General features: G+C 44.4%; 2 protein-coding genes across 4 annotated transcripts in view; one reads left to right on the forward strand and one right to left on the reverse strand.

The window, feature by feature from the left end:
- LOC133632657 (fibrinogen C domain-containing protein 1-like) overlaps positions 1 to 346 on the reverse strand; it is a 30038-nt gene extending 29692 nt beyond the window's left edge. The window contains exon 1 of the mRNA XM_062025214.1: positions 286 to 346. The gene's annotated coding sequence lies outside the window, so the exon portion shown is untranslated. The remainder of the gene's footprint in view (positions 1 to 285) is intronic.
- The window catches only part of LOC133632655 (regulator of G-protein signaling 3-like), a 29656-nt gene that overhangs the window by 4673 nt on the left and 140 nt on the right, over positions 1 to 24843 (forward strand). For all 3 annotated transcript variants that reach the window (XM_062025211.1, XM_062025213.1, XM_062025212.1), the window contains 16 exons: positions 12832 to 12913; positions 12996 to 13101; positions 13180 to 13279; positions 13460 to 13675; positions 14488 to 14527; positions 14592 to 14836; positions 15011 to 15094; positions 15156 to 15267; positions 19178 to 19347; positions 19424 to 19832; positions 22847 to 23040; positions 23768 to 23811; positions 23944 to 24036; positions 24125 to 24186; positions 24277 to 24443; positions 24519 to 24843. The exon at positions 24519 to 24843 is cut by the window's right edge and continues 140 nt beyond it. In XM_062025211.1, coding sequence (XP_061881195.1) covers positions 12832 to 12913; positions 12996 to 13101; positions 13180 to 13279; positions 13460 to 13675; positions 14488 to 14527; positions 14592 to 14836; positions 15011 to 15094; positions 15156 to 15267; positions 19178 to 19347; positions 19424 to 19832; positions 22847 to 23040; positions 23768 to 23811; positions 23944 to 24036; positions 24125 to 24186; positions 24277 to 24443; positions 24519 to 24752 — 2358 coding nt within the window. In that variant the 3' untranslated portion in view covers positions 24753 to 24843. The remainder of the gene's footprint in view (positions 1 to 12831; positions 12914 to 12995; positions 13102 to 13179; positions 13280 to 13459; positions 13676 to 14487; positions 14528 to 14591; positions 14837 to 15010; positions 15095 to 15155; positions 15268 to 19177; positions 19348 to 19423; positions 19833 to 22846; positions 23041 to 23767; positions 23812 to 23943; positions 24037 to 24124; positions 24187 to 24276; positions 24444 to 24518) is intronic.

Raw genomic sequence — 24843 nt, forward strand, 5'->3', positions numbered from 1 at the left:
TATAGGCTTTTCTGTTTCTGTTGTTCGTCCTGGCGACATCACACATTCATGCCATGTTCACAGTTCCTTGTCACGTTAGTTCTTGTTTCATCTCATGCCAAGTAAGTTTTGTTTATTGTTCATAGTTTTGTGCCCACGTGCATGTCTTTTGTTTCATAGTCTAGTTTTCTACTTCCGCCTTTGTGCGCGCTTTTTGTTTTGTCATAGCCAAGTTTGTTACCTCCTCTGTGAGCGCCTTTTGTTTGTACTTTGTAGTTTATAGTAATAATTAAACTATGTCTTTACCTGCACGCCACGTCCGTTCCAATTCTTGCATCTTGGGAAAACAAAACCCTCACAGTCCACGTTATGACAGAATGTCGCCAGGACGAACAACAGAAACAGAAAAGCCTATATAGTGACATGATAAGTGAAAACAGGTGCGTGACTAACTGTGAACAGGTGCGTGACATGACAATGTGAAAACGTGAGACAGGTGTGTGTGAGTCCAAACGTGGAACAGGTGAAACTAATGAGTAACCATGGAAACAAAACAAAACCAGGAAGTGAAACCAGGAACTAAAAAATGTCCAAAAACCAAGCAAAACAAAAACAAGATCAACACAGACATGACACCTGACTTGCGTTGAGGAAAATTATCGGTATCGTTTTTTTTATTATCGGTATCGTTTTTTTTGTTGGTTTTTTTATTTATTTATTTATTTATTTATTTTTAATTTATTTATTTATTTATTTTTATTAAATCAACATAAATAAATAAATAAAACAAAAACAAAAAAAACCGATACCGATAACAAAAAAAACGATACAGATAATTTCCGATATTACATTTTAAAGCATTTATCGGCCGATAATATCGGACATCTCTAATAATATTGCACAAATGTTCAGTTTTTATTGTAAACTCCTGACTTGCGTTGAGGAAAATTATCGGTATCGGTTTTTTTATTATCGGTATCGGGTTTTTTTTTGTTTTTATTTATTTATTTATTTATTTTTATTAAATCAACATAAATAAATAAATAAATAAATTTAAAAAAAACAAAAAAAAACACGATACCGATAACAAAAAACCGATACCGATAATTTCCGATATTACATTTTAAAGCATTTATCGGCCGATAATATCGGACATCTCTAATAATATTGCACAAATGTTCAGTTTTTATTGTAAACTCCTGACTTGCGTTGAGGAAAATTATCGGTATCGTTTTTTTTATAATCGGTATCGTTTTTATTTTATTTTTTATTTATTTATTTATTTATTTAGTTTTAATTTATTTATTTATTTATTTTTATTAAAACAACATAAATAAATAAATAAATAAATAAATTTAAAAAAATTAAAAAAACGATACCGATAACAAAAAAAACGATACCGATAATTTCCGATATTACATTTTAAAGCATTTATCGGCCGATAACATCTCTAATAATATTGCACAAATGTTCAGTTTTTATTGTAAACTCCTGACTTGCGTTGAGGAAAATTATCGGTATCGCTTTTTTTATTATCGGTATCGTTTTTTATTTTTAATTTTTTTTTTTTATTTATTTATTTATTTTTATTAAATCAACATAAATAAATAAATAAATAAATTAAAAAAAAAAAACCAAAAAAACGATACCGATAAAAAAAACGATACCGATAATTTCCGATATTACATTTCAAAGCATTTATCGGCCGATAAAATCGGCAGGCCGATATTATCGGACATCTCTGATAATATTGCACAAATGTTCAGTTTTTATTGTAAACTCCTGACTTGCGTTGAGGAAAATGACGACTTTTATTATAATACTGCCAAAATTCTACGTTTTACTTGTGAAATTCCATCTAATTTTTCAAAACAAGTTTATTTATATTTGCATAGTATGTATATATTATTAATGTTGTAAATACACTTCTTATATATCTAGAAAGGCTGGTCCTAAAGAGGTAGGCATTATTCTCAGGTCTCAAGAAGGTCACAAATACAAGAATGTGTGTGTGTGTGTGTGTGTGTGTGTGTGTGTGTGTGTGTGTGTGTGTGTGTGTGTGTGTGTGTGTGTGTGGAGAGAGAAAAGGATGGTTATAAAAAATTGACCAACATAAAAAGTGTATGATCCTTCCATAGAAGTGAGGTGTGTGTGTTCTGAAGGTCACATGACACATTTAGAGCGGACTCTCATCCCGTGTCCAGAGACTACGAGGAAGTCTCTGCGAGGTTCTTTGTGAGACGTCTGCAGGAACCTGTCGCAGGATGTTGTTCCTCCAACAGCACTTCATTCCCACGCTTAGCTTGCCTGGAAAAAAAAAATGCCAGGAAAGTGCAGGGAGATGTCCTCTGAGTCCACAGGGAAGTGGACTCCTGCCACACAACGCAAACACTGGGGAGGAATCTGCTCAGATAAAGGTCAAAGGGTGCCAGTTCCTGGGGAGTTTTAATTTCAATCTGACAGTCTGGAGTTAGGGACCACAGAGGTCTTTGGGGTGGGGGGGGCGTCATGGAAACAGCCTGGCGACCAGGACAGGACGCCACTGATGACACCAGTGCAGACATATTCAAACACACAGTGGTGGTCAGAAGTCTACATACACTTGTAAAGAACATCATGTCTTGGCTGTCAATCATTTCTACAATTCTTATTTTTTGGTGATGTAGTGATTGGAGCACATACTTGTTGGTCACAAAAACATTCATGAAGTTTGCTTCTTTTATGAATTTATTATGAGTCTACTGAAAATGTGAGGGTCAAAAGTATACATACAGCAATGTTAATATTTGTTTACATGTCCCTTGGCAAGTTGACCTGCAATAAGGCGCTTTTGGTAGCCATCCACAAGCTTCTGCTTGACCACTTGACCACTAAATTACTGCAGTTCAGCTAAATGTGTTGCTTTTCCTGACATGGACTTGTTTCTTCAGCATTGTCCACACCTTTAAAGGCCTACTGAAATGCGATTTTCTTATTTAAACGGGGATAGCAGATCCATTCTATGTGTCATACTTGATCATTTCGCGATATTGCCATATTTTTGCTGAAAGGATTTAGTAGAGAACATCGACGATAAAGTTCGCAACTTTTGCTCGCTGATAAAAAAAAAAAGCCTTGCCTGTAGCGGAAGTAGCGTGACGTCACAGGTTGTGGAGCTCCTCACACCTGCACATTGTTTACAATCATGGCCACCAGCAGCGAGAGCGATTCGGACCGAGAAAGCGACGATTTCAGAGGTGTCTTAAGAGGTTAGTGTCATGTCTGTGTTCATGTTTTTGTTTAGCCATGTGCTGTTTTGTTTTTTGGACACTTCCTTAGTTCCTGGTTTCACTTCCTGGTTTTGTTTGTCACCATAGCAACCATTAGTTTCACCTGTTCCACGTTTGGACTCACACACACCTGTCTCACGTTTTCACAGTCATGTCATGCACCTGTTCACAGTTAGTCACGCACCTGTTTTCACTTTTCATGTCACTATATAGGCTTTTCTGTTTCTGTTGTTCGTCCTGGCGACATCATACATTCATGCCATGTTCACAGTTCCTTGTCACGTAAGTTTTTGTTTGTTTAATGTTCATAGTTCTCCGCCATTGTGCGCGCCTTTTGTTTTCTAGTCAAGTTTTTTACCTCCGCTGTGAGCGCCTTTTGTTTGTACCTTTTGTTTGAGTTTATAGTAATAATTAAATATGTCTTTACCTGCACGCCACGTCCGTTCCAATTCTTTTGCACCACGGGAGAGCAAACCACGCCAAAGACCAAGTCTTGACAGATGTCGCCAGCACGAGAGCTCTCCCGCAAAAAAATGGGACAATTTTGACGAGGTAACGTGGGAGGTCCTGCGCGCCATGGAAGCCGAGACACTCCGCCATTCCCCCATGGAGCGCAGGGATCTCATGTGGGGTCCGACCGGCAAACTGGTGCCGATCAGCTCCCTTTGGTCCGAGGATGGCGCTGCGTCACCGCAGTCCCGGAAGCGTCCCTCCCAACGAAGGACGTCAGGGAGGGCTTCCACAAGCATTGGAAAGGACGCATCGTTCCCGCAAGCTCCTCCCCCTCCGGGCGGAAACGAGCTGCAGCCAGCCCGGCTTCCCCAGGACGACGTCACGCCGCTGCCAGTGGGTGACGTCATGGATTTTTTTCCCCTGAACTCTTTTTCTTGTCAGCCACATCCAACCAAAGACTCTAAATCCATGATTAAATATTACCAAGACATGTTTTTAGAAATCAGATCCTGTCAATCACAGTCACCCAATTTTCATGCCCCGCCCCCCAGGACTCATGCCACGCCCAAGTCAGAAATTTTTTTTTCACCCACAAAAGCCCAGGTGGGGGGGAACGAAAGACCTTTTGGACAATTTAGAGGGGAGGATTCTGCCCTCCTCCTGAACCCCCTCCGCCCACCCCAAAAGACGGTTCCAGACCGCGGGGAGCGCGTCTGGGATCCGCTCCTTGAGGGGGGGGCTAGGGCTGGGAATTGTTCAGGTGGGGTGGGTCAGCTTCGTCACGCCAAGCCACAGCCACCAGCACGACCCCCACCACCAGTCTTTCGTCACGCCAAGCCACAGCCACCAGCACGACCCCCACCACCAGTCTTTCGTCACGCCAAGCCACAGCCTCCAGCACGACCTCCACCACCTGTCTTTCGACCTGCCAAGCCACAGCCACCAGCACGACCCCCACCACCAGTCTTTCGTCACGCCAAGCCACAGCCACCAGCACGACCCCCACCACCAGTCTTTCGTCACGCCAAGCCACAGCCTCCAGCACGACCTCCACCACCTGTCTTTCGACCTGCCAAGCCACAGCCACCAGCACGACCACCACCACCAGTTTTTCGACCATGCCAAGATCCACCTGCTCCACGCCCAGCTCCACGCCAAGCGCCGCCAGTGCCTGCTCCACGCCAAGCGCCGCCAGTGCCTGCCCCACGCCGCCAAGTGCCGCCCGTGGCTGCCCCACGCCGCCAAGTGCCGCCCGTGGCTGCCCCACGCCGCCAAGTGCCGCCCGTGGCTGCCCCACGCCGCCAAGTGCCGCCCGTGGCTGCCCCACGCCGCCAAGTGCCGCCCGTGGCTGCCCCACGCCGCCAAGTGCCGCCCGTGGCTTCCCCACGCCGCCAAGTGCCGCCAGTGGCTTCCCCACGCCGCCAAGTGCCGCCCGTGGCTTCCCCACGCCGCCAAGTGCCGCCCGTGGCTTCCCCACGCCGCCAAGTGCCGCCCGTGGCTTCCCCACGCCGCCAAGTGCCGCCCGTGGCTTCCCCACGCCGCCAAGTGCCGCCCGTGGCTGCCCCACGCCGCCAAGTGCCGCCCGTGGCTGCCCCACGCCAAGACCAAAGCCAAGACCAAGACCCGCCAAGTGACCAAGACCAAGAACCGCCAAGTGACCTAGACCAAAACCCGCCAAGTGACCAAGACCAAGAACCGCCAAGTGTCCAAGACCAAGACCAACCACGCCAAGTCCAAGACCAAGACCCACGCTGCCAAGACCATGACCCACGCTGCCAAGACCAAGACCGCCAAGGCCAAGACAAAGACCCCCCACGCCAAGCTTCGCCGCCTGACGCACCAAGCCAAGCTTCGCCGCCTGACGCACCAAGCCAAGCTTCGCCGCCTGACGCACCAAGCCAAGCTTCACCGCCTGACGCACCAAGCCAAGCTTCGCCGCCTGACGCACCAAGTCAAGCTTCGCCGCCTGACGCACCAAGCCAAGCTTCGCCGCCTGACGCACCAAGCCAAGCTTCGCCGCCTGACGCACCAAGCCAAGCTTCACCGCCTGACGCACCAAGCCAAGCTTCGCCGCCTGACGCACCAAGTCAAGCTTCGCCGCCTGACGCACCACGCCAAGCTTCGCCGCCTGACGCACCACGCCAAGCTTCGCCGCCTGACGCACCACGCCAAGCTTCGCCGCCTGACGCACCACGCCAAGCCTCGCCGCCTGCCACGACAACGCGCCCACCTCCTCGTCGGCCAAGGATGTGGCCATTCCATGGGCGTCCGCCACGCCAGGTGCGCCGACCTCCTCGTCTGCCACGAATGTGGCCATTCCCAGGTCGCCCACCTCGTCAGGTTCAGCGGCGGTCTACCCGCCGCCGCCACCTGACTCTGCCCCGGTGGATTCGGGGACACCTGGTCTGGCGACCCACCGCCATGTCCCCCTCCCCCCCTCCCATGACTCTTGATCCTGTTTTTTGTTTTTGGACATCTGGGATCTGTCCGTAAGGGGGGGGTTCTGTCATGTCTGTGTTCATGTTTTTGTTTGGCCATGTGCTGTTTTGTTTTTTGGACACTTCCTTAGTTCCTGGTTTCACTTCCTGGTTTTGTTTGTCACCATAGCAACCATTAGTTTCACCTGTTCCACGTTTGGACTCACACACACCTGTCTCACGTTTTCACAGTTAGTCACGCACCTGTTTTCACTTTTCATGTCACTATATAGGCTTTTCTGTTTCTGTTGTTCGTCCTGGCGACATCACCCATTCATGCCATGTTCACAGTTCCTTGTCACGTAAGTTTTTGTTTGTTTAATGTTCATAGTTCTCCGCCATTGTGCGCGCCTTTTGTTTTCTAGTCAAGTTTTTTACCTCCGCTGTGAGCGCCTTTTGTTTGTACCTTTTGTTTGAGTTTATAGTAATAATTAAATATGTCTTTACCTGCACGCCACGTCCGTTCCAATTCTTTTGCACCACGGGAGAGCAAACCACGCCACAGACCTAGTTTTGACAGTTAGGAGTTGCCAGCAGGGGATGGCACTGAGGCGAGAGAGACGTGCGCGAACGTTCAGGGAACGGAACAATGTTTTTGTTTTTTTTTGATGATGAGCAGCTGATCAAACGGTATCGTTTAGACAGAGTGGATATTATTTTTGTCACAGATTTAATACTTTTCGATTCCTTGTTGATTTCTGCATGTGGCTGCAGTGGGCTAGTATATATAGAGCCACCCACACCAGTTTCAAATTAGTTGCCTAATTAATGAATTGGAAAGAAAATGTTATGACAGTAGCGTATGTGTGTGGCCGTGAGGTGAGTGACGTCAGTGAGTGTGTGGGCGAGAGAAGAGAGGGAGCGGTAGCGTGAGTGCCGGCGGGGACTAGTTTGTTTTGTATTATTTTGTAGTTTATTGTCAAAATATACACTCCCATTGTCCACTTAAATATTTCCAAGATATTTCTTTATTCTTAGACAAGGGATTCCCTTCCGTGATTGGTCATTTCTATGGACACAGAAATGACGTCACCTAAAATTGCGTTTACGGCACATAGTAATGTCGTAATTCAGCTCTGAGTGTGACACTTAAGATTCAGTCCTACACTTCGCTGAAAGTGTGAGTAAGACGCTTGATAACTAACTTTTAAGTGCAGCTTTCAGCCAAGAATTTATTTACTCTTAAGTCAACTCTTAGCAGACTTCTTAGGAGTCATTCTAAGAAGCTTGATAAGTACGGCCCCTGATATTCAGCTGGGAATGACTAAAACAGTAAATAAACACAAGACATATATATACTCCATTAGCCACAACACAACCAGGCTTATATTTAATATGCCACAAATTAATCCCGCATAACAAACACCTCCACCCTCCCGTCCATATAACGCGCCAATACAACTCAAACACCCGCACAACACACTCAATCCCACAGCCCAAAGTACCGTTCACCTCCCCAAAGTTCATACAGCAAATTTATTTCCCCAAAGTTACGTACGTGACACGCACATAGCGGCACGCACGTACGGGCAAGCGATCAAATGTTTGGAAGTTACACATACAAATTAAACAAAATGCTTATGGCAACATTCTGGTTGCGTACTCACGGTACCGCGTATGGTATCCAACTCAAAGTCCTCCTGGTAAGAGTCTCTGTTGTCCCAGTTCTCTTCAGGCCATTGGCGTTGTTAGGCCTATTTTAGGGGGGCTCAAGCCCCCCTAAAATGTTCTTAAGCCCCCCTATATAATTTGGCGTTTTAAAAAATATATATATATATATATATATATTTTTTTTTTGCAAATACATGCCGACATATTCATTATAAAGTGGCCCGAATATGAGTTAAAATAAATAATCATATAACCTGTCATTATTCACTCAGTTTCCCCTCACTTCATAGCGTGAGGTAGAGAGCCCCTTTAGTGCGTCTATCCAATCCATTCCACTTGTTCATATAGAAAATGCCCACATCACTCAAAATCCAGTCCGCATTTTCTCTGCGACCTTGCTTGCGGTCCTGCAGGTGTACGAAGCACATTAGCACACAGCACTGCAGAACAAGAACCTTGTGTCTGCAATTGTAAATAATTTAGTTTTTAAGTTTTGTGTTTCTTGTAGAATCTATATAAAGTAATATACATTAGCCTATTGTTAAAATAATGAAAAAAACATCATTAAATGTATTTGTTTTATTGTATTGTTACATTAATAGCTGTTGTATTATTATAGGACGGCTTGTTAAACATTTCATAGGATTTTCAGAGGGTGGAAAAACCAAGACATTTAATATAAAATGTAAAATGAATAAATACATAAAAAGTAGGGATGTCCGATAATGGCTTTTTTCCGATATTCCGTTATTGTCCAACTCTTTAATTACCGATACCGATATCAACCGATACCGATATCAACCGATATATACAGTCGTGGAATTAACACATTATTATGCCTAATTTGGACGAACAGGTATGGTGAAGATAAGGTACTTTTAAAAAAAAATTATAAAATAAAATAAGATAAATAAATTAAAAACATTTTCTTGAATAAAAAAGAAAGTAAAACAATATAAAAACAGTCACATAGAAACTAGTAATGAATGAAAATGAGTAACATTAACTGTTAAAGGTTAGTACTATTAGTGGAGCAGCAGCACGCACAATCATGTGTGCTTACGGACTGTATCCCTTGCAGACTGTATTGATATGTATTGATATATAATGTAGGAACCAGAATATTAATAACAGAAAGAAACAACCCTTTTGTGTGAATGAGGAGGGAGGTTTTTTGGGTTGGTGCATTTATTGTAAGTGTATCTTGTGTTTTTTATGTTGATTTAATTAAAAAAAAAAAAAAAAACGATACCGATAATTAAAAAAAACGATACCGATAATTTCCGATATTACATTTTAACGCATTTATCCCTAAAAAAAAGAAAAGAAAAAAATGGTTAAACGCCGTCGTCCCGGGGAGCATTTAATTTCGTCCCGTGCATTTTTTTACCGTCCCCCGGACGACGGCACTACGTTAATCTCAAGCCCTGGAAATTACATTTTATTGTTTGCATTATTTGTTTCAGCATTGCACTTTGAAGATGGTCCCTCAGCTCTTTGACAGTTTTGGCTCTTTTTCAGGGGCCGTACTTATCAAGCTTCTTAGAATGACTCCTAAGAAGTCTGCTAAGAGTTGACTTAAGAGTAAATAAATTCTTGGCTGAAAGCTGCACTTAAAAGTTAGTTATCAAGCGTCTTACTCACACTTTCAGCGAAGTGTAGGACTGAATCTTAAGTGTCACACTCAGAGCTGAATTACGACATTACTATGTGCCGTAAACGCAATTTTAGGTGACGTCATTTCTGTGTCCATAGAAATGACCAATCACGGAAGGGAATCCGTTGTCTAAGAATAAAGAAATATCTTGGAAATATTTAAGTGGACAATGGGAGTGTATATTTTGACAATAAACTACAAAATAATACAAAACAAACTAGTCCCCGCCGGCACTCACGCTACCGCTCCCTCTCTTCTCTCGCCCACACACTCACTGACGTCACTCACCTCACGGCCACACACATAAGCTACTGTCATAACATTTTCTTTCCAATTCATTAATTACGCAACTAATTTGAAACTGGTGTGGGTGGCTCTATATATACTAGCCCACTGCAGCCACATGCAGAAATCAACAAGGAATCGAAAAGTATTAAATCTGTGACAAAAATAATATCCGCTCTGTCTAAACGATACCGTTTGATCAGCTGCTCGTCATCAAAAAACAAACAAAACATTGTTCCGTTCCCTGAACGTTGGCGCACGTCTCTCTCGCCTCAGTGCCATCCCCCTGCTGGCAACTCCTAACCACTTAAGACACCTCTGAAGGTCTCTTAAATATCGTGGAGAGTAGGAGTGATTCTTCAACTTAAGAACGTTGATTAAAAAGCTTTTATTCTTAAGTTTGAGAGTAGGACTAAATTTCGCAAATTCTCAGGACTTAAGTGTAAAATGGCACTCTAAGAAGCTTGATAAGTACGGCCCCAGATCAGCAGACGGACTCTTAAGTCTTTCTTATTTACAGTATATATAAAAGTTTCTCATTTCTATTCAGACTTAATTTAATTTCCTTAACGGCTTGCCATAATATATATATATATATATATATATATATATATATATATATATATATATATATATATATATATATATATATATATATATATATATATATATATATATATATATATATATATTATATACAAGCCAAATTATCCCGATCCAGATATTACTTTAATTCAAGTAATTAAGTAATATTTCCAGGGCTTGAATTTACAACCATTTTAGTCACATATGTGCCCAAAATGTAATCTGTGCAACTTCAGAATATTTGGGAACAAACAATTATTGTATTGTGAGCTAAAGTGGTGGCATTAGCCTCTATGTTGTGAAGTAATAACATAGAGGCTAATGCCATGACTTTCATTGTGTTTCAGTGTATCTTGAAGGATCATGCAAGTCATTGTTTCTTGTTGATGCTGTAAACAAAATGTCACCATGTTTGTTGTTGTACTGAACACACATTGAAAATAAACCCACTGAAATAATAATAATAACAATGATTAATTTCTAAGTCTTTATTAGCTGTTTGTGAAGTTTTGTGCTCTTGCGCTACGTTCGTTTGCATCCTGTGCATCTCCTGGGGGCTAAGCCCCCCCCTGTCCTTAAAAGCTAATGACGCCCCTGCCACAGGCCAATGGTAAAGCTTGACTGTCATCTTTCGGGAATGTAAACAATGAAACATCGGCTGTGTTTGTGTTGCTGCAGCCCGCCGAAATACACCGCTTCCCACCTACAGCTTTCTTCTTTGCTGTCTCCATTGTTCATTGAACAAATTGCAAAAGATTCACCAACACAGATGTCCAGAATACTGTGGAATTTTGCGATGAAAACAGACGACTTAATAGCTGGCCACAATGCTGTCCCAAAATGTCCGCTACAATCCGTGACGTCACGCGCAGGCGTCATCATACCGAGACGTTTTCAGCAGGATGTTTCGCGGGAAATTTAAAATTGCACTTTAGTAATCTAAGATTTCATCATTGATGTATAAACTATCAGACTGCGTGGTCGCTACTAGTGGCTTTCAGTAGGCCTTTAAGTCAGGACTTTGGGAAGTCATTTTAGCCTGATTTAGCCATTCCTTTACCACTTTTGAGGTGTGTTTGGGGTCATTGTCCTGTTGGAACACCCAACTGCGCCCAAGACCCAACCTCCGGGCTGATGATTTTAGCTTGTCCTGAAGAATTTGGAGCTAATCCTCCTTTTTCATTGTCCCATTTAAAGCAGCAGTTCCATTGGCAGCAAAACAGCCCCAGAGCATAATACTACCACCACCATGCTTGACGGTCGGCATGGTGTTCCTGCGATTAAAGGCCTCACCTTTTCTCCTCCAAACATATTGCTGGGTATTGTGGCCAAACAGCTCCGTTTTTGTTTCATCTGACACCACATGGCCAAAGATAAGACCTTCTGGAGGAAAGTTCTGTGTTGGGAGATGCTGCATCGCAACCCTTTTTTGCTTCCGCCCGGGCCTCGAACCTTGGTCTTCTGAATGACAGTCAAGCGTGCTAGACATCGAGCCGTCAACTCGACTTACATTGACCAAGTTATTGTAAGATGTGAGTCTTGGACAAAGTGGCGAGTCGTGTGCCTAGCAGGTCTTTCCGGCGAAGACATTGAAGCTATAGATTTATTTGGAACTGTGATAACAAGGCATCTGCTAACCGGATTGAGAGTTGCTCTGGTCGATGGACACATTCGGAAGATGATGGCAGCCGTTCAAGCAGCCCAAAGACTGCCCATCGCGGTAGATGGGATGGGCTGAGCAGAGAGAACCCAGACTTTGGTGCTAAGTTTTTCGCCAAGTAGAATCAGAGCTGACCCGGCCGGACATCGGAAAGTTATCTTGCCGTCTGAGAGGTGTTGTATCCCAGATAGCTGCAATCGCTTTATCTTAATGTATTCATGTGTGATTTCCACAAGCTTCTGTACTTTTTGTTGTTATTGTAATATAATTCTATTTTATTTCCATTCATACCCCCATTATTTACTTTTTATTTTTTAAATTCGATCTCAATTCTGTACACTGCTGCTGGAATTTTAATTTTCCTGAGGGAACTCTCCTGAAGGAATCAATAAAGTACTATCTATCTATCTATCTATCTATCTATCTATCTATCTATCTATCTATCTATCTATCTATCTATCTATAGACGGAAGGAGAAACACGGAATGTCTGGATGACTCGCCTCCATATTTCCAGTGGTTAGCTCCAAGTTACGAAACCGCTTTATTATGAAGCTGGCTGTGGCGCGTTCTTTCTGGCGTCACTTCCTGTGTGGGGCGCGGTCTTTCTGACTTCACTTCCTCTCCGAACTCAGTTTGTAAACGATCAATGAGTCCATACAAAGCTAAGAGCCGGATATTCAAGAAATACCCGGCTGACTTACCCGTGTAAAAAATAGCCCGAGGAGGGTTACCTTAAACGATAGTTTAGTGTGGCTGACACGGGGCTTAGGCTAAATAATTATTAGTTTAAGGGTTTATCCGGCTCAGTCGCTGTTTTATGTTTCTATACTGACCACGTAGTCCTCGTCCTCAGGTCAGCGTCATCCGAGGAAAGGACGGCTTCGGATTCACCATCTGCTGCGACAGTCCGGTGCAGGTTCAGTCTGTCGATCCGGGTGAGACCGCCGGGAAATTGAAACCCACGTTCGAAAAGTTTGTCAAAGTATTTCCTGTTGATTGGCTGTCCTTGCATTGTAGGAGGTCCCGCCCATCACTCCGGTCTCCGTCAGGGAGACGCGGTCCTTAAGCTCAATGGACTTCCTGTGGAGATCTGGAAGTGTGGCGACCTTGCTCACGCTATCAGGTGACCCCATTGTTCCATGTGACTTTGTTCCCGTAGTATCAAAGCCGTAATGACAACGTCTGTGTGTCCGTCCATCAGGAGTTGTCCCACTCAGATCATCCTGGTGGTGTGGAGAGGCTCACCTGAGACCAGGACGGGCTGTTGTGAGTCTTTGCACCGCCCACCAGCACCGAGCAAAGTGAGTCACTTTACGCCCTTTTGGTTGAACTCGCATATCAAAGAAGTCATCGTTTTGTGCCGGTCGCAAGTCCCTAGCATGCTTTGAGGTGACCATGAGGTCCTCCCAGCCTGCCGAGTCAGTGTTTCATGCTGACTGGCACAGGACGTGTGAACCATGACCTCACTTTCCGTCTCTCAGACAACAAAGTTGCTGCATCAACCCGCCCACAGCAAACACGGCCGCAAACGTCATCAGGGGTCAGTGGTGAGATCCAGTTTGGGGGTTCTGAGTTCTCTGTGGAGAGATTGCAAGGAAGACGAAGAACCTTGCACGTCCACGCTTCAGGGCACCTGCGTCACATCCTCGCATGGCAACAATTACATCATCCTGTCCCCCGTTGGGCCAGAAGAACAGGTGAGTCTGAGGGCGGGGCGCCAGAAATAATCCACAAAGTCAAGAAAGTTGTAGCAATACAGCCTTGTTTCACCATGTGATGGACCCAGGACTGGGGCGGGGACACTCTTTGAGAGTGTGCCCTGAGAATAGGATATGGGGGTGTCTTAGAATCGGGGGAGTCTGATTCAACAATCAACCTCACAGGCCAATCGTTGGACCTTGAACCCTCTTTGAGGGTGGCAAGTTGAGTACCCAAGGCTGTGTAGGGAATGTCTGCTCCTCGCTGGCTGCAGTAATGATCCTTACTCTGGTTCACTTCCTCTAGATCACCGGTGTCAAACTTGTTTTGCAATCAGTTTTTATTTATGGCTGCCCTCAGAGGGCCACATCAAATGAAGTGGCGGACCCATTAAATTTAAGTGGCAGGCCTGGGCCATGAGTTTGGCACGTGTGTTCCAGAAAGTCAGGTTTGATCACCTTGTTAGCACTGCGCTCGAGCCCAAGTCCTTAAGTCGATGGGAGAAGCTCACTAAATAGTCTAATCTCTGCAATGATTTAGTCTTTTAGACCTGACAATTGACATGGCTTTATTTGTGGATGCTCTTGCTAGCATACATGTAGCTTACATGCTAGTGTATACAAAAGGACTATGAAAATTCTTTGTGGAAGACAGCCCGCCTGGACTGTTGAGAGAACTCCAAACACAGTGTCGGTAGTAAAAGACGGGGTTGAGGTAGGAGAACAGAACTCTTGAACCTTGAGTGTCATTCTAGTACAAAGTGAAAACTAGAGTACATCGCTGCCATGGAAACACGTGTGTTCTCTTTCAGCTCCTCCATACGGTTCCTGATGACAGAACCAGGACCATGGGTATGTCGGTTGGAACGTTGTTTAATGTTTTGGCAAAAGAGTCATATTAGGTTCTTGTTGCTAGGACGTCTTTACCGGACTCACCCCAGGAGAGGTGTGAACCTCCTCAATGACCAACAAGATATGTCGCCGCAGCAACCGCTCACCTGCCACACCCTCAGCTTGGCTCCTCCCACTTCCTCTGCCCAGCGTAACTATGGCAACTACCAGAACTGCACCATCCTCCAATCACATGTGCCCTCTTGCAACGGCCATGAATCCTTCGACACGCTGGCACCCAAAACCCTCATCTTCCCCGTCTTTGTGCAGGTCAGAACCAAGTGTCTAAGTACTGTAGAACCCAGACCACCTAACCTGCTAATTGTCTCAGGAAAGAACCCAATCTCGGTCATTTGTTGCTACACGGCCAAGAAGACGAACATCTTGAATCTGAGACTTGGTCTAAGAACTTTTGGAGACCGGATTGTGTTTGTGTTCTTGCAGCTTTTGGATCCGAGCCACACTGACAGGACGCTGCAGATGTCCGAAGAACTGGTTCTGCACCAGGACCACCAGCTGCCCCAAAAGGTCCGGCTGCCGCTGACAGATCTCGTGCACAAAACAGAGCGTTGACGTGTGCGTGTCCCAGGTGACGGTTTTGATCTACGACGATGTCTTGCTGGTCAGCAGAGAGGACGAAGCTGGACGTTGTTACGTTCTAAAGAATCCTCTCTACCTCAACACGCTGCAACTCCAAGAGGGTAACGCTCACAATCACACCAAGTTAGACACTCAACAAAGTTATCGCCGCATTTTCATGAAACCCTAACCCTAACCCTAACCCATGTCAAAAATGGGATAAAGTTTTTACATTTTGGGGGCGATCCGGATCATTTCTACTACGTTACCTGATGTTTACGTTCCGAGGCTCTACTTCTTGTATTAGGGTTGTGCGGTATACACACACTAGTATAGCACCGCGATACTAATGAATCATATTCGGTACTATATAGCGCCTCTAAAAAGCAGTTTAACGGGCATGACGGCGCATCGTCACGTGGTGACATTGCTGGTTTTTACGAGCAGAGGAGCATGTTGGGCAGCGCACACACACACGGAGTACTTACAAGCAGACACAGTGTGTAGACAGAAAATGTGTAAAAAGTAGAGATGTCCGATAATATCGGCCGGTATCGTTTTTTTTTTTTTTATCGGTATCGTTTTTTTTTTGTTTTTTTTTATTAAATCAACATAAAAAACACAAGATACACTTACAATTAGTGCACCAATCCAAAAAACCTCCCTCCCCCATTTACACTCATTCACACAAAAGGGTTGTTTCCTTCTGTTATTAATATTGTGGTTCCTACATTATATATCAATATATATCAATACAGTCTGCAAGGGATACAGTCCGTAAGCACACATGATTGTGCGTGCTGCTGCTCCACTAATAGTACTAACCTTTAACAGTTAATTTTACTCATTTTCATTAATTACTAGTTTCTATTTAACTGATTTTATATTGTTTTACTTTCTTTTTTATTCAAGAAAATGTTTTTAATTTATTAATTTATTAATTTATTTTAGAATAATATCCCGAGCAGGCTTGAAGGGATGATATAGCCTCTGTTATTTTTCTGAACTAACGTATATTTCGCTCTACCCCGGTATTGAGCACTGTATAACGGATAAACCACAGAAACCTCGACTATATATATATATATATATATATATATATATATATATATATATATATATATATATATATATATATATATATATACATATATATATATATATATACATAGCTAGAATTCACTGAAAGTCAAGTATTTCATATATATATATATATATATATATATATATATATATATATATATATATATATATATATATATATATATATATATGAAATACTCGAGTTGGTGAATTCTAGCTGTAAATAACCACGCCCCCAACCACGCCCCCGCCCCAACCCCCCCAGAGGGGCGACGAAACCAGCAAAAGAGCCGCCTGAAACCAGCCAAAGAGCCGCATGAAACCAGCAAAAGAGCCGCATGAAACCAGCAAAAGAGCCGCATGAAACCAGCAAAAGAGCCGCATGAAACCAGCCAAAGAGCCGCATGAAACCAGCAAAAGAGCCGCATGAAACCAGCCAAAGAGCCGCATGAAACCAGCAAAAGAGCCGCATGAAACCAGCAAAAGAGCCGCATGAAACCAGCCAAAGAGCCGCATGAAACCAGCAAAAGAGCCGCATGAAACCAGCAAAAACCAGCAAAAGAGCCCCATGAAACCAGCAAAAGAGCCGCATGAAACCAGCCAAAGAGCCGCATGAGGCTCGCGAGCCGCGGGTTGGCCATCCCTGGGCTATGGCAACTGTCTATCAACTGTATGTGCCCATTCACTTACAGTGCACACACATTGTTGATTCTCCAGGCAGATTTAATACAGCATGGCAACATAAAGGCCTACTGAAATGATTTTTTTTCTATTTAAACGGGGATAGCAGATCCATTCTATGTGTCATACTTGATCATTTCGCGATATTGCCATATTTTTGCTGAAAGGATTTAGTAGAGAACATAGACGATAATGTTCGCAACTTTTGCTCGCTGCTAAAAAAAAGCCTTGCCTGTACAAGGAAGTAGCGTGACGTCACAGGTTGAAAGGCTCCTCACATTTCCCCGTTGTTTACACCAGCAGCAAGAGCGATTCGGACCGAGAAAGCGACGATTACCCCACTAATTTGAGCGAAGATGAAAGATTCGTGGATGAGGAACGTGAGAGTGAAGGACTAGAGTGCAGTGCAGGACGTATCTTTTTTCGCTCTGACCGTAAATTAGGTACAAGCTGGCTCATTGGATTCCACACTTTCTCCTTTTTCTATTGTGGATCACGGATTTATATTTTAAACCACCTCGGATACTACCGTAATTTCCGGACTATAAGCCGCACCAGCTAAATTTAGGGGAAAATACAGATTGCTCCATATATAAGCCGCACCCGACTATAAGCCGCAGGGTTTTGATGTGTAATTAGCGTAGTATATAGTGTAATTAGCGTAGTATATAGGGTAATTAGCGTAGTATATAGTGTAATTAGCGTAGTATATAGTGTAATTAGCGTAGTATATAGGGGTTCCTGCTACCACGGAGGGGATTGTCGGGACAGAGATGACTGTTTGGGAACGCAAAGCGTCCCGTTTATTAACAATAAATCTTTCAATCATTCAATCAAACTTTCACATCTTTGACATGGCGAACAGCATTCGTGCAGAGTACAAATAATACAACGGTGCAAAGTAATACAAAGTGCTCGCCTGTACGTTATCAAAATAACCAGCCTACCGCTATATGAAAAGTCAGTCTTTAATCATTGTGTCATCGTCTTCCTCCTGCGTACTAAAACCACCGAAATCCTCTTCGTCGGTGTCGGACAAGAACAGGCCGTAAATAAGCCGCACCCTTGTATAAGCCGCAGGGACCAGAACGAGGGGGAAAAGTAGCAGCTTATAGTCCGGAAATTACGGTATATCCTCTTGAAAATGAGAGTTGAGCACGCGAAATGGACATTCACAGTGACTTTTATCTCCACGACAATACATCGGCGAAGCACTTTAGCTACGGAGCTAACGTGATAGCATCGGGCTTTACTGCAGATAGAAACAAAAGAAATAAACCCCTGACTGGAAGGATAGACAGAAAATCAACAATACTATTAAACCGTGGACATGTAAATACACGGTTAATAATTCCCAGCTTGGCGAAGCTTAACAATGCTGTTGCTAACGACGCCATTGAAGCTAACTTAGCAACGGGACCTCACAGAGCTATGATAAAAACATTAGCTCTCCACCTACGCCAGCCAGCCCTCATCTGCTCATCAACACCCGTGCTCATCTGCGTTCCAGCGATCGGCAGAAGGACGAAGGACTTCACCCGATGCGTTTGGCGGCCCGGAGACGTAGGAAGTCAAGGTGAAGTCGGCGGCTAGCGCGGCTAGCGCGGCTAGCGCTCCAACAAAGTCCTCCTGGTTGTGTTGCTGTAGTCCGCTGCTAATACACTGATCCCACCTACAACTGTCTTCTTTGCAGCCTTCATTGTTCATTAAACAAATTGCAAAAGAAGTACAGAATACTGTGGAATTATGAAATGAAAACAGAGCTTTTTGTATAGGATTCTACGGGGTACCATAACTTCCGTTACTCGGACTTCGTCACGCGCATACGTCATCATACCGCGACGTTTCAGCCGGATATTTCCCGGGAAATGTAAAATGTCACTTTATAAGTTAACCCGGCCGTATTGGCATGTGTTGCAATGTTAAGATTTCATCATTGATATATAAACTATCAGACTGCGTGGTCGCTAGTAGTGGCTTTCAGTAGGCCTAACCCTAACCCCTAACCCTAACTGAATTGTGATTGGATCAAAAGTCTATAAAGTAAAAACAACAGCAGTGGAAGGAGCATAATATGACATGAAGACAATATGAATACTTTTACATATTTAGGGGAAATAAATGCAAAACGACTTTTATCTTTAATTATAATGATGATGTGTGGTTATTAGGCCAGCAGAGAAGGTCTTGCTGGTCCTGCCGCCACACCACTGCTGCAATCACTATTAGCTTGTTCTTCTTCTTTGTCTCACACGCACTTGGTTGCAGTGGCGTCGGCGCCTCGCCACATCTACTTCCTGCAGAGCGCCGCCAAGCGTTGGCGATGTGTCTTCAGCCTGGAGGCCTTCAGCATTGAGCAGAAGCTGCGAGTGAGTCTCTGTCTCCATGACAACATCCAACAGCAGCTGGTCGCCATGGAGACTGCGCACAGCCGGCAGGTAGTTGCCCTCCCTACTTTACGGCCTTCTTCTTCACACATTGTTAATCATCAGCTTCTTTCTTCCTTCTGCCTAGTTGTCAGACCTCGCCTCCTTTCCTGACTCCTTTCCTGACTCCTCTACAGATCCTCACCTCCTTCATCCGTCTCCCCCCTTCCCTCCCCTGAAAGTCAGCCCCCCGCCCGCCTTCTCTCCCACCACTACAGTTTTACCCATCTTTCCCAAGCTCCTCCCCCTTTCTCTTCCCTCCCCTGTCTGGAAGGAGAGAGGAGGAGGAGGAGGAGGAAGAGGAGGGGAGGAGGATGAGGAGCGCCAGCAGGGGGAGGGGGAGAGCGCCTCCGAAACGTCAGAAACTACTGCGGGGCGGGGCTTACTTCTTCACCCCGCCCATTTCCCACTGAAGGAAGAGAAGGCAGAGAGGAGTAACGGAAAGGAGGAGAGAAGGCGCGCTGCAGAGGATTTGAGGACCGCCTCCAGACCGGCAGGTCAGCCTGAGACATGACCTGAGCCCTTACAGTCCTGGTCCAAAGTTTACATACACTTGTGAAGGTTTTGTTTCATCTGACATCACATGGACAAAGATAAGACCTTCTGGAGGAAAGTTCTGTGGTCAGATGAAACAAAAATGGAGCTGTTTGTCCACAACACCCAGCAATATGTTTGGAGGAGAAAAAGTGAGGCCTTTAATCCCAGGAACACCATGCCTACTGTCAAGCATGGTGGTGGTAGTAATATGCTGTTTTGCGGTCAATGGAACTGCCGCTTTAAATGGGACAATGAAAAAGGAGGATTAGCTCCAAATTAAAATCATCAGGCCGGAGGTTGGGTCTTGGGCGCAGTTGGGTGTTCCAACAGGACAATGACCCCAAAACACACCTCAAAAGTGGTAAAGGAATGGCTAAATCAGGCTAGAATGAAGGCTTTAGAATGACCTTCCCAAAGTCCTGACTTAAAGGTGTGGACAATGCTGAAGAAACAAGTCCATGTCAGAAAAGCAACACATTTAGCTGAACTGCAGCAATTTAGTGGTCAAGCGGAAGCTTGTGGATGGCTACCAAGAGTGCCTTATTGCAGCCAAAGAGCCGCATGAAACCAGCAAAAGAGCCGCGTGAAACCAGCAAAAGAGCCGCATGAAACCAGCCAAAGAGCCGCGTGAAACCAGCCAAAGAGCCGCCTGAAACCAGCCAAAGAGCCGCCTGAAACCAGCAAAAGAGCCGCCTGAAACCAGCCAAAGAGCCGCATGAAACCAGCCAAAGAGCCGCCTGAAACCAGCCAAAGAGCCGCTTGAAACCAGCAAAAGAGCCGCATGAAACCAGCCAAAGAGCCGCATGAAACCAGCCAAAGAGCCGCATGAAACCAGCAAAAGAGCCGCATTCCCAAAGTCGTGACTTAAAGGTGTGGACAATGCTGAAGAAACAAGTCCATGTCAGAAAAGCAACACATTTAGCTGAACCGCAGCAATTTAGTGGTCAAGCAGAAGCTTGTGGATGGCTACCAAAAGTGCCTTATTGCAGGTCAACTTGCCAAGGAAGCAAATATTAACATTGCTGTATGTATACTTTTGACCCTCACATTTTCAGTAGAGCCATAATAAATTCATAAAAGAAGCAAACTTCATGAATGTTTTTTGTCACCAACAAGTATGTGCTCCAATCACCAAAAAATAAGAGTTGTAAACTCCAGACAGCCATGACAGGATGTTCTTTACAAGTGTATGTAGACTTTTGACCACCACTGTGTGTTTGTGTCTTCATTTTGAGGCTGCAAAGGCAGGTTTTGTTTATAAATGACTACCCACAATGCTCAGGTTCAAATAACAAAACGGATAAAACAACTTACCTATGTGGTTGTTGTTCCTCATTTATTGACTCCAGCAGCGACCAATCAACGCTTCCGGGGTTAATGTGACAAGCGATCCAATTGGAGAGCAAGCAGTCAGTCAGAATGTACATTTTTACACTTTTCCTGAGCTCACAATCTGCCTGTACGACCTCAACATGAAGGCACTAGAACAAGGGTAAGGAACCTGTGGCTCTCGAGCCAGATGTGGCTCTTTTGATGAATGACAACTCCAAATATGAACTAGAATATCCTTTCAATCCTAATACTTTTCTTGGAATTTCATAAAGAACCACATGCATGACTGGGAACTTCCTTTAGAACCACAAACATGACCTGGAACATCCCTCATACACAACCACATATAGAACAACCCTTTAGAACCTTATGCATGACCTCATTACATCATTTAGAACTCCACATTTGACTTGAAACATCAATGAGATCTCCAAATATGAACTACAATATCCTTTAGAACCTTATAAATTTCTTGGAATTTCATAAAGAACCACATATATGACTGGGAACATCCTTTAGAATCACAAACATGACCTGGAACATCCCTCATATACAACCACATATAGAACAACACTTTAGAACCTCATGCAATACCTGGAACACCCTTTAGAACTCCACATTTGACTTGGAACACCCTTTAGAACTCCACATTTGACTTGAAACATCAATGGGATCTCCAAATATGAACTACAATATCTTTTCAAACCTAATACTTTTCTTGGAATTTCATAAAGAACCACATGCATGACTGGGAACTTCCTTTAGAACCACAAACATGACCTGGAACATCCCTCATACACAACCACATATAGAACAACCCTTTAGAACCTCATGCATGACCTCATTACATCATTTAGAACTCCACATTTGACTTGAAACATCAATGGGATCTCCAAATATGAACTACAATATCTTTTAGAACCTTATACATTTCTTGGAATTTCATAAAGAACCACATACATGACTGGGAACATCCTTTAGAATCACAAACATGACCTGGAACATCCCTCATATACAACCACATATAGAACAACACTTTAGAACCTCATGCATGACCTGGAACACCCTTTAGAACTCCACATTTGACTTGGAACATCAATGGGAACTCCAAATATGAACTAGAATATCCTTTAGAACCTTATACATTTCTTGGAATTTCATAAAGAACCACATACATGACTGGGAACATCCTTTAGAACCACAAACATGACCTGGAACATCCCTCATATACAACCACATATAGAACAACCCTTTAGAACCTCATGCATGACTTCATTGCATCATTTAGAACCTTATACACAACCACAACAAACTGGAATCTCATTCAGAACCACATACACCTAAGTGTGGACATATTTTAGAATATTATACACAATCACAATAAAAGTGAAAGGAACCCCTTTTTAAGGTGATATAGAAGAAGCTGCTGATGGGTGGATTAGTGGTTAGCACACCTGCCTCACAATCAAGAGATCTGGGTTTGAATCTCATGTGGAACATTTTCTATCAAATTTCAATTGGTGACCCAAAAATGTGCTAATGTCATTTATTGACCAAACGATGTAATAATTATTACTTCCACATAAACCATCATTGAAAGAAGTTTGCATCAATGAAGCTAAATACTTGTGCCTTCCTTCAGTCCTCAGGCGCTCGCTCTCCGAGGGTTCTCTGCTAAAAGAAAGTCCATCACGGCGCTCGCTCTCTGACAGCACCATCCACGACCTCACCTTTGACCTGCACACCTGCCACCCCTCACCTCACACTCTCAGGAAACACCTGACCAGGGAGGACAGCTCTCTTCATCACATGCTGCTGCTGCTCAATGGCTACAAGGTAGAGTCCTCTATACATGGACATAGTCCTCTATGCACACATAGTCCACTATGGACACAGTCCTCTATGCACGCACAATCCACTATGGACATAGTCCTCTATGCACACACAGTCCACTATGGACACAGTCCTCTATGCACACACAGTCCACTATGGACATAGTCCCCTATGCACACACAATCCACTATGGACCTAGTCCTCTATGCACACACAGTCCACTATGGACAAAGTCCTCTATGCACACACAGTCCACTATGGACATAGTCCTCTATGCACACATAGTCCACTATGGACATAGTCCTCTATGCACACACAGTCTACTATGGACACAGTCCTCTATGCACACATAGTCCACTATGGACATAGTCCTCTATGCACACACAGTCTACTATGGACACAGTCCTCTATGCACACATAGTCCACTATGGACATAGTCCTCTATGCACACACAGTCCACTATTGACATAGTCCTCTATACACACACTGTCCACTATGGACATAGTCCGCTATGCACACACAGTCTACTATGGACATAGACCTCTATGCACACACAGTCCACTATAGACATAGACCGCTATGCACACACAGTCCACTATGGACTTAGACCTCTATGCACTATGGACATAGTCCTCTATGTACACACAGTCCACTATGGACTTAGACCTCTATGCACTATGGACATAGTCTATGAAGCAGCAGTAGTGAATTGTTGTTTTTAACTTTTCAGGATGTTGACATCAGAAATCACCTCAGGAAGAAAACCAAAAGTCTGTATGTACACACACACACACACACACACACACACACACACACACACACACACACACACACACACACACACACACACACACACACACACACACACACACACACGCATGAATACGTCGTTGTTATTTTGGTCAGAGCTCCAGACGTGCGCAGTCGTCTTCCGTTCCTGCGCAGGCGGAGGCGTTCGGTCCAGTGGGACAGTCTGGAGAGAGCCCTGAGGAACACCAGGTGGGTTCTCCTCGTCAACTTTTCTGCTGACTCTGCATTTGAGAAGGTTCTTGCGGGTTCCGGTCTGCCCGAGTGTGTCTTCTTCCAGGCCGTCTGCGGGGGAGGTGTTGAAGTGGGCGGAGAGTCTGCAAGCCCTCTTGGCCAATCAGTGTAAGACTTAGTTTTCACTTTGCGGGAAGCAATCATCAAGAATGAGGGGGTGGGGTCAACATTCATTCCCTCCTACGTGTCATTGGTCAGACGGTCTCGCTGTGTTCCGTCACTTCCTGAAGTCCGAGTTCAGCGAGGAAAACCTGGACTTTTGGTCGGCTGTGGAGAGATTCAAGGAGACGGGCCCCTTCAGCAAGATGGCTGCCACGGCCGCCAAAGTCTACGAGGAGTTTGTCTCACCCGGCGCGCCCAGACAGGTACCTGACACGTCTTGCGTGGTCTCCAGGGGGTCCGGTGCCGGGGTCACGTGACGTCACTGTGTCCACCTCCAGGTGAACGTGGATTCAGACGTCAGAGAGTCCACCCAACAGAGCCTACGTCTTGGTGTTCACCCAGCCTCCTTCCAGCAGGCCCAGGATCAGGTCTTTGGTCTGATGGAGGCCGATAGTTACCCACAATTCCTCAAGTCCCACCTCTACGCTCAATTGGCCAATCAGAGCCCGGCGGCTTCTTCTCAGCCCGCCAATCAGAACCTCACCAGAGAATCTGACGGCCAAGACTTCTGATCACATGGCGAGTCGGTCAGGGGTTTCACATTCAGGACTTTTGGATCAGATTCTGTTCAGCTCCTTGGTTGGTCATCTGTTCATCCTTTCT

The sequence above is a fragment of the Entelurus aequoreus genome, linkage group LG17 (assembly GCF_033978785.1).
Source record: "Entelurus aequoreus isolate RoL-2023_Sb linkage group LG17, RoL_Eaeq_v1.1, whole genome shotgun sequence".
NCBI lineage: Eukaryota > Metazoa > Chordata > Actinopteri > Syngnathiformes > Syngnathidae > Entelurus > Entelurus aequoreus.